At 41.9% G+C, this 10604-nt stretch overlaps 1 protein-coding gene across 1 annotated transcript; it reads right to left on the bottom strand.

Moving 5' to 3' along the window:
• Nucleotides 1-1149: 1149 nt before the first annotated feature.
• LOC132301742 (uncharacterized) lies at nt 1150-5568 on the bottom strand. The gene has a single exon (XM_059798972.1). It carries the CDS (start codon nt 5566-5568, stop codon nt 1150-1152), a length of 4419 nt encoding a protein of 1472 aa, XP_059654955.1.
• Nucleotides 5569-10604: the final 5036 nt, after the last annotated feature.

The following is a 10604-nucleotide window of genomic DNA, read 5'->3' as shown; positions in this document are numbered from 1 at the left end:
TTTTTACTACAGGCCCCTTCCATATTGTAGTAGGACTCCTTTACAAGAACTTCACTGTTACTTGAAAAAGAATTTTCTTTCCTATAAATAGATAAATATATATTTATTTATTTACCTTCCTTTTCGTTTTGGTCTGAAATCCTCCAAACTGGATCATAACTGTGAGTTTATTGTGAATCGTTGTAGATACGTAATTAGGTCAAGTTGTCTCTACCAGGTTATTGGTGTAATTCCAAAGTGGTTTCGCTATTTTCGCGATATCCAATACCTCATCATGTTCGTGCAGAAAAATAACTTGAATACTGAATCTCAATCCAAGGACTCAACCTCTGAAAGTGTTGAAGAACTCGATCCTGACTATGCTGATGAATAAAGAAGGGGACTTAATGTGTCACTAGTCCTTATGTGACTTATAAAATTCAGTAGAAACACGTGCAATAAATACGAATAACCATTTTATTAAAGACCTATCGAAAATAATAATCGATAGTTGAATATCAGCATCCGTTACACATTGGTCTGCTTTATTGTGGCTGAAAACATTCTATCACTTTTAAAAGTGAGATAATAAAATAAAACACAGCCTGGCATGAGTACCTACTGGTAATATTTCCTCAAATGTTCTGCATTCCACGGGTGGGGAAGCTGGCTCCCACCAAGTGACTCTAACCAGTATGCCCCTGGTCTATTGCTTTTGGTTACTCGATAAGGGCCCTCCCAATTGGGAGCTAACTTTCCTTCCCCCTTTTCCTTAGTAGCCGGGGTAACCTCACGAAGCACCAGGTCTCCTGGCTTGAACCTCCTTGGCTTGACTAGGGCATTGTAGTACTTGGATATCATCCGCTAGTAAGCCGCAACCTTGACCTGGGTCTGCTCCCTTTTCTATTCTACCAGGTCTAGGTTTAATCGTAGTTCCACTCCGTTCTGTTGAGGTTCAAAATACTTGGTTCTGAAGGTAGCAACCTTGGTTTCTACCGGGATCACAGCTTCACTTCCAAAAGCTAACCCAAAAGGGGTCTCCCCAGTAGGGGTTCTTACGGTAGTGCGATAGGCCCATAAAACTCCGGGTAGTTGTTCAGGCCACAAGCCCTTGGCCTTTTCTAGGCGTGTCTTGATCATCTTCAATATTGTCCTATTCGTGACTTCAACCTACCCATTGGCTTGGGGATGGGCAGGAGAGGAGAAATGAACTTTGATCCCAAGTTCATTACAAAAATCGAGGAACTGCTCACTTTCAAACTGCTTCCCATTATCGGTCACAATTACCCTTGGTGCTCCGAACCTGCAGATTATTGTCTTCCAGAAAAACTTTTTTACTTCATTTGCTCTAATATGAGCTAATGGCTCAGCTTCTACCCATTTGGTGAAATAATCGATAGCCACAATTACGTATTTAGTTTGTCCCTTCCCTTGGGGTAAGGGGCCGATGAGGTCTGTCCCCCATTGGGCAAAAGGCCACGGCCCTGTAAGAGGGGTTAACTTTTCTGCTGGTTGTTTTGGGACATTGACGAATCTCTGACACTTGTCACATTTCTTCACAAACTCAAGTGCATCTGTCCTCATAGTAGGCCAAAAGTATCCTTGTCGGATAGCTTTATGCGCTAGTGATCTGCCCCCAGCATGATTTCCACAAAGGCCTTCATGTATGTCCTTTAGAATGTAATTTGCCTCATCAATGGAGACACAACGCAAGTAGGGTAGAGAAAATCCCTTCTTGTAGAGAACCCCATCAACGAGGGAATATTTTGCCGCACGCATCCTAATCTTTCGTGCTTCCATGCGGTCCTGGGGTAGCTCTTCGTTCTCAATGTACCTGATAATGGGTTCTGCCCACTCCATGCCATGGGCCACCTGGTGTATTTTCTGTGGCCAATCCCAGACCGTGCTAGGCTCATCCAAATATCCCACGGGTATTGCTTTATCTTCCTCTGTGGTTGCCAATCGAGCTAGGGCGTCTGCCTGCGCATTCTCTTCTCGGGGAATCCGGTGAATAGAAAACTTCTTAAAAAAGCCCTTGATATCCTCTATCTTATGTAAATAGGTCTTCATCTTCTCATCCTTGGCTTCATATTCCCCCTGGACTTGTCCAGTTATTAGTTGAGAGTTAGTATATGCTACTAGTCGTTCAACTTCCAAAGTTTTCGCCATCCTGAGGCCTGCTAGGAGGGCTTCATACTCTGCCTCATTGTTGGTTGCTTTAAAACCAAACCTGAGTGCATATTTGATGCATTCCCCATTTGGGGAGATAATTACTAGCCCTGCCCCACTTGCACGGGCGTTGACAGACCCATCCACATATAACGTCCAAGTAGATTCGGCTTCTTCCTGCTTATCTGCAGCATGCTCGGGCCCATCTTCTGGTGTGAATTCCGCTATAACATCTGCCAGTACCTGGGCTTTTAAGGCCGTTCGGGGTTTGTATTGGATATCGAACTCTCCAAGTTCTACCAACCACTTCATGAGTCGCCCTGAAGTATCAGGTTTGCGGAGAACCTGCCTAAGTGGTTGGTCCGTCAATACTATTATTGTATGAGCTTGGAAGTAAGGCCCGAGTTTCCTCGCGGAGATAACTAGAGCAAATGCCAACTTTTCTATCCTTGGGTATCTTTCTTCCGCCCCCCTAAATGCACGACTAATATAATATACCGGTTTCTGGTTTCCATCCTCTTCGCGGACCAAGGCTGAGCTTACTGCCGATGGAGAAACTGCCAAGTACAAATACAACTGTTCTCCTTGCATCGCCCGCGACAATAATGGTGGTGAAGTGAGATACTCCTTTAGCTCTGTAAAAGCTTTCTCGCACTCAGGGGTCCATGAAAAAGCTTTCCTGAGCACACGGAAAAAAGGCAAACACCTATCGGTCGCCCTGGAAATCAACCTGTTCAGAGCTGCGATCCTTCCTGTCAATCTTTGAAGTTCCTTGGTCGATGCTGGAGACTGCATGTTGAGAATCGCCTGGACTTTCTCAGGGTTAGCTTCTATCCCTCTTCTACTTACTATGTAACCGAGGAATTTCCCAGAGGAGACTCCGAAGGCACATTTACTTGGGTTGAGCTTCATCTGGTGTTTCCTGAGGACTTGGAACGTTTCCTGTAGATCAACCAGATGGTCTTGAGCTTTCAAGCTTTTTACAAGCATGTCATCCACATACACTTCCATATTCCTTCCGATTTGGTCCTTAAACATCAGGTTTACTAGCCGCTGATATGTTGCACCAGCATTTTTTAGCCCAAAAGGCATCACCTTATAGCAATATAAACCTCTGTCCGTGATGAAAGAGGTTTTATCTCTGTCTGGCGTGTGCATTGAGATTTGGTTATACCCTGAGTATGCATCCATAAAACTGAGCAGCTCATGGCCAGCTGTCCCTTCTACCAACATATCAATTCTTGGTAGAGGGAAACTGTCTTTGGGGCACGCCTTATTTAAATCCGTAAAGTCTACACACAACCTCCATTTTCCATTGGCCTTTTTTACCAAAACAACATTGGCCAACCAGTCGGGATAATGAACCTCCTGGATGAAATCAGCTTTCATAAGCTTATTCACCTCTTCTGATATAGCCATGTTCCTTTCCGCGGCAAATGTTCTTCGCTTTTGCCTGATAGGTTTGAATGTAGGATCTGTGTTTAATCGATACTCAATCGTCGTTGGATTAATACCGGGCATGTCTTCATGTGACCAAGCGAATACATCTTGATTCTGTCTGAGGAACTGTATAAGAATATTTGTGAAATCTGAGGGGAGCAGAGACCCTATCTTCACCTTTTTTGTTATGTCAGTGTCGTTCAAGCATATCTCCACCAAGTCCTCGATTGGCTTAGCCCGGTCTTGCTCATTCTCTTCAAATTCATCGACAATCAAAGCCTCCTGCTGTCTCTTTTCTTTGAGAGAGGCAACGTAGCATTCTCTGGCAATTGACTGATCTCCTCTTAGTTCGCCCACGCCATGCTCGGTAGGGAAGCGCATTATTAAGTGATAAGTCGAAGTGATAGCCCTCATCGAATTTAAGGTCGCTCTTCCTAGGATGACATTGTAAGCAGATGGACAATCCACCACCAGGAAGTCGACCATGACCGTGACTTGCTTTGGGCTGGGTCCTGCAGTGACAGGAAGGATGACTGCTCCTAGAGGATAGACTTTGTCTCCCGTGAATCCTACCAATGGTGATCTGGTAGGTCTGAGTTTCTCCTTACCAATCTTCATCTTGCTGAATGCATCAAGAAAAATGATATCAGCTGAACTTCCATTATCTACCAAGATTCGCCGAGTATTATAGTTAGCGATCATCATAGTGACGACAAGAGGGTCGTCATGAGGTTGCTGCACATCTTTCATGTCTTCATCTGAGAATGTAATAACTGGATCACCTAAACGAGGCATCTTTCGATGTTGAATCTGTACTCCCACTTCGCACACCTCAGATGAGCTTCGTATTCTCCTTGCATAGGCCTTACGGGCTGAGCTCGATTCTCCACCTCCTGCACACCCCCCGGCTATGACCCTGATCTCTCCTATTGGTTGTTGATCAGGAGGGTGGTTATCTCGGCCTGCTCTTAGTGGGTTAATGTCGGTTCTGTCATTCCCCACAATAAATTTTCGCATGTGCCCCCTTCGGATCAGAGTCTCAATTTGATCCTTAAGGTCAAAGCAATCCTCTGTAGCGTGCCCATGGTCTTTATGGAACCTGCAATACTTATCACGAGGTCTCCTTGCCGAATCTAACTTCAACTTCGGTGGCCACTTCAGATATGGTTCATCCTGGATCTGTAGGAAAACTTGATCTATCGGCATATTTAAAGGAGTGTAATTTGTATACCTCTCCGTGTTCTTATAGCGAGATGCCCTTTCATTCTGGTTGACCATGGGTTTCTTATACTTGGTTTCCTTTTCATCTCTGATCGTCAGGGCTGGCCTTTTCTTGTCTGACTTCTTATCCTCCCCTTCTTTTCCCTTTCTCGCAATCATTGCATCTTCAGCATTCATATGTCTTTTAGCTCGAACCAATAACTCGGCCATGTTGGTAGGAGGTTCCTCTAATAAAGAGAAGAGAAATCTTGAGGTTTGAAGTCCTCCCATGAAGGCGGCTAGGGCCACCTTGTCATCCGCTTCCTCCACCTGTAACATCTCCGTGTTAAAACGACTAATGTAATCTCGCAGTGACTCTCCCTTCTGTTGCTTCACAGTAAGGAGGTGGGTAGCCGACCTTCTATGCCTCTGGCCAGCAATGAAATGGCCCACGAAGCCCTTACTCAATTCTTCAAAGGTTTCGATGGTTCCTGGCTTTAGTTTGTTGAACCATACCCGTGCTGATCCTTTAAGAATCGTTGGGAAAGCCCTGCACATGATCTCATCCGGCATCGCGTGTAGGTGCATAAGCGCCTGAAAAGTCTCCAAGTGGTCGAGGGGATCTTTAGTTCTGTCGAAACTCTCAATTGTGGGCATTCTAAATTTGCTTGGCAAAGGGCATTTCATAACCGAGGGGCTGAAAGGCAAATTGGTTTTCTGCACCAAACCATCTATGGCTGCAATGCCTTTTCCCTTCATGGCCTGCATCACACCCTCCATCTTTGCCTTGAGATCCTGTATCTCTAGGTCAACGTGGGAAATTTCCTCGGTCTTTTCAATGACAGTCGTGTCTTCATAGGGTCGGGAACTCCGTTGAAGAAAGGGGTGGATCACCTCTCTATGTCGGTTTCCCACCTAGCTTTGTTCAACTTCGGTCTCATGTCGGGGAGGATGAGTATCCTGCTCTTCCAGATTCCCATTACCCCTGTTTGGATTCGAGAGGTCTTGGCGTGGCAAGCCCTGTTGAACCGGTGGAACAAGGTGTTGCAGGAGTGCTGCATTTTGTTGGATCAACTGGTCCATACCCTGATTCAGAGTTTGGACCTGCAGTTCCAACGCTGCAAATCGTGTCTGGTCATTAGGGACGTCTAGATTTTCACCCGACTCTTCCCTTTGACCAGATCCCTGCGACGGTGTTCTTTCGGTAACCATTCCGGACCGCAAACGTCTATACCCAACGAGTAATAAATCGATTCAAGGGAATCGCTGTTCCCATAGACGGCGCCAACTGTTGAGGTTGAATTTCGCCGCGGTCTAGTACGACACCGTTTCCTGCAAAATAAGGATGGCAAAGTCAAACACCGGTGTGGTACCGGTCGTTGACCCTCCGACGATCAAGTCAGCAAGGATTCTCGATAGAGAATTTTAATCGTAATTAAAAGAAGTAAGTGACTTTTCCTTACTAAAGGGACGAGCTGGGTGAAGCTCGTAAAAATATGTTCCTTCGAAAGAAGGACGGGCTGAGTGAAGCCTGGGAAAGTAAAATGAGTTCTGTATAAGGAAACAACAAGTATGGAACAATACCATGAAAGACAAAAGTAGAGCAACTATTCTCTGGATTCAAAGATATTCTGAAAAGTTTTAAAGGAACAACATACTGAGAAATCAAAAAACCTAATATATATATATATATATATATATATATATACACGACTAATACTATGGAATTCAATCTTCCTCTTCGCTTTCACTTAGAACGCCATACCTTCGTAATTTTTTGGAAGCAGGAGTAGAAGGGAGATTACTTGACCGGACTTGGGCTAGGAGTCTTTTACTGAGCTTCTTGCCTGCATGAAAAGTAATAAGGGAAATACTTAATGAGATATTAACTAAAAATCAATAAGTTCACATATAAGTATGTTTGTTTTTCTTACCTTTCTCTAAGTGGGTGGAGGTTTCCTTTAAGCTATGAGCTCGTACATACAAATCTAAAGCCTCGTCAATTATGAGATCGCTAAAGGTCTTTACTGGGTAAGAAGAGGCATTACCAACATGCTCGGCTTCTGGAATGGAGAGGGTTGGTTTGTCCTTAAATTCTGGGAAAAAGAATAATAAGTTGCACCTAAAAAAAAAAAAAAAAAACAAAATTTCCTATTCATGAACAGTACCCGAGGGTACTATTCCATTGGGTACAAAAAAAAAAAAAAAAAAAAAAAAAAAAAAAAAAAAAAAAAAAAATTATTAATTTGGAAACTATATACATATAAATCTTACCTGTTGGATCTGAATTATTCCAAATAGTTGGAAATTTCCCGTATGCACCGGAAATAAAGAAGAAACGACTCTTCCAACCTTTATTATTTTCAGGGGTTGCGACAAGGAGGAATGTCTTCTTTGATCTACACTGGAAGTACCAAAAATTGTCTTTTCTCTTCTTGGGATAATAAAAATGCAGGAATTGATTTACTGTTAGAGGGCCATTGCCACACTTTCCCCAAACAATCAAACAGCCTATAATAATTCTCCATGAATTAGGAGCAATTTGAGAAGGAGCTATCTTCAGATGAGAAAGAATTTCTTCTACAAATGGGTGAATCGGAAAACGCAAGCCCGCAGCAAAAGTCGACTCGAAAAAACATACCTCACCCAAACGAATAGAAGAACATCTATCTTCTGGTTTGGGTTTGTGAAGACGAATAGATGAAGGAATGGAATATTTAACTCTACAACTCTGTAAATTCTCATCCTTCATTAAGGATTCTCCTTCACGAGGAGGTTGCTTGGAAAAAGCAGTCCTTGGTCTTGAGGAGTAATCATTTGCTTAGTAGGAGTTTTTTTTGTGTGTACCTTATCCCCGAGTCGTCTTTGTCTTTATCGTCACTTCCCTTATTCTTGATAAGGGAGTTCCATCGTCCTTAGCCCATGGAGCCTACCTCGTGGAAATCCTATCCTTGATAAGATTTGAACTTATCCCATGACAAATCCTATCCTAGATATGATTTGTCATCATTCTTATCTAATAGAATAGTTATCCTTAATAACGAGATATTATCGTCTGAGAGTTGGAGAAATCTGGTGGCAGGTCAATATTTAATTCCCTTTTTTGTTAAGTCAAGATAGGCTAGGGTTATTTTTCTCTATCATCTATAATGCTCTTGAATGCAAATGCAAAACCGGGAGAAGTTCCCGATTCCAGAAATCGTCCCGACTTTTGAAAAGTTATAAAAATGGTCCCGCCACTTATAATTGACTTAAAACAATTAAAAATACATTACCAAAACACTCAGCTCAAGAAAATGACTTAAACGGCCTGTGTAGCATGCAAAACGAGACATAAAAATAATTAAAATAAAAATTCAAAAAAAAAAAAATCCGAAAAATTCGAGACATTACAGGATTGTCGTCAAGTGCATTCTCAAATATTTGAGAACCAAGAATTATATGCTCATTTATGGAGGTGATGAACTTGTTCCAGATAGGTACACAAATTTTGATTTTCAATCAGATGTAGATATTAGGTCATCTACCTCTGGGTATGTGTTCACACTTAATGGCGGGGCTGTCAATTGGAAAAGTGTGAAGCAATCTTGTATTGCTAATTCAACCATGGAGACTGGGTATATTGCTACCTTTATTGGAAAAGTGTGAAGCAATCTTGTATTGCTAATTCGACCATGGAGACTGAGTATATTGCTGCCTCAAAGGCAGCAAAGGAAGCCATTTGGTTGAAGAAATTTCTCATTGATTTAGAAGTGGTGTGACATGCAAGCTCAACAATGGTCCTATATTGCGACAATTGGGCAGCGGTTGCTCAAACCAAGGATCCCAAAAATCATAAAGGTACCAGACACATTGAGAGGAAGTTCCATCTCATTAGGGATATAGTGCAACGTGGAGATGTACTCATGACCAAGATTGCATCAGAGAACAACCTAGCAAATTCATTTACAAAGGCGATGCCGATCAAGGTCTTTGATCGACATTTGGATACCATAGGAGTTAGATGAGAGACAAATTGGCTATGAGGGCCGATGGTTTTAGGCTACATATGCGAGATATAAATTTAAATTGATGTATATAACTTATGCTCTCTTGGCTGAGCTTTCTGCCCGAACGCTTACAAACCAAATTTCAGAGTTCCCACAAACTGGGCCTAAAACAGTTTTCACATAGGGATATAGTTTGATTCCAGAAGGCAAATAAAGGGCATAGAGAAAATCAACAACATGGGAAAATAAGGGCTTGGGGTTTAGGGTCTCTATGTCATTGTTGAAAACTGACGTCATTGCGATTTTATCAAATCTTAGAGGTATGAGGTTCTAGAAACCTTGCACATTTATTATATATCATTCAAATAAATAGGAAATTGTATCTATATGAAAACACGCGTCTATGGATATTTTACGCTTCCGACAAAAGAAAAAGAAAATTGAAATCTGGTTCCCAACACAAGGACATAATGTATTTCGAGTGATCAGATGGTTCATAAATTAGCCATTTGAGACCAAGTATGCATCAGACAGAGAAGACAATTATTATTATTATTATTTTACAGCTATAGATGTAATTAAAGAAGAGAAAAAAACTGTACCTGCAACATGGGGCACACCCCATGGGCCGACAATAAATATATTGGCCTCAGCCCAAAGGCAATATCAAGCATTAAAACAAGTCAAACCCCAAGTACACAACCAAGGAGCCCAACCCCCAGTGACCATAACTACCCCACCTGACTTTTAAAAGAAGCACAGGAGGGTTGTAACATAAGAGGGTCTAGACAAAACACGGATTTCTAACACCTGGATAAATATGAGTATTGATGTTTAGGTCTATCTATCACCCAATTAATTACTGTCCTCATGAGATATATTAAAGTGGGTCATACTAGAGACCTACTTTAATATATCTAAAAGTTTTAATTAATTGGATTTTACAATTCACTTTGAAAATCATTTTCAGGGACATGAGAAGTTTCCACTCATCTATAATGGCTTCAGCATATAAGCATTTGGTTCCGGATTACAGAGAAGAGACGGAGTTTCATGAGATCCACAATAGTGCAACAAGTTTTCAAAGGAGGATAGGATTTGTTCTGGAAGATTCTAGCATTTCTCTCCATGCATATGTGATAAACAAAGCTAGCCAAGGTAAGCTTCCAAAACAATGTTTTAATATTTTTTGACTTCTGTTTCCAATTTGATGAAGCCCAGATGTTTGGACTTGGATAGAACGCACATTTTGCTTTCAGAGAGAGTGTTCCATATAATCCTAGAATAGGAGCAGTCTTGAAATTGGTGATTATGAGTTTTGCATCACTAAGACATGGGATGCAAACATTGGGTTTGTCATATGTTGTAAGCTTCTCTTGAACTGCAAACCAGAGACACAGAGAATGCTTGGGTATAGATTGACTGAACCAAAGGAGGCTTGCCCAGTGGGTAGGTGGAGAGGGATTGGTGCATACCACGTGTTTGATGGTGTACTTCAGAGAGAGATTTATCAAACACGGCAAATTTTCCTAGGCCAGGCCATTAGAGATATAGGTTGAGATCTTACATTACTTGTTGATGTTCCATCTATATCTAGTAGTACTTGGTACAAAGTGCCACAAGAGAGCAAATGCATTTCAATGCTTAATAGGCCTCATCTATATATCCACCATCTTGGCCAAAATTGTTTTCATATGCCTACTCTTCGGTGGCGTGCTAAAACATGGCTTACCATCTTCAAACCTTATGTGTGCATCTAATAGTATTGTTTGAAACAGCAGTTTGAATTCACAACAATATATGCATGGAGATTAGACACAACAATCA

The sequence above is a fragment of the Cornus florida genome, unplaced genomic scaffold, assembly GCF_030987335.1.
Source record: "Cornus florida cultivar Cherokee Brave unplaced genomic scaffold, ASM3098733v1 CherokeeBrave_3.0.0_Hap2_Chr03, whole genome shotgun sequence".
In the NCBI taxonomy this organism is placed as follows: domain Eukaryota; kingdom Viridiplantae; phylum Streptophyta; class Magnoliopsida; order Cornales; family Cornaceae; genus Cornus; species Cornus florida.
This window is presented reverse-complemented; position numbering and strand designations above follow the sequence as displayed.

Coding starts and splice junctions, on each gene's coding strand:
- LOC132301742 (XM_059798972.1), bottom strand. CDS start 5,568: ATGGAGGGTGTGATGCAGGCCATGAAGGGAAAAGGCATTGCAGCCATA.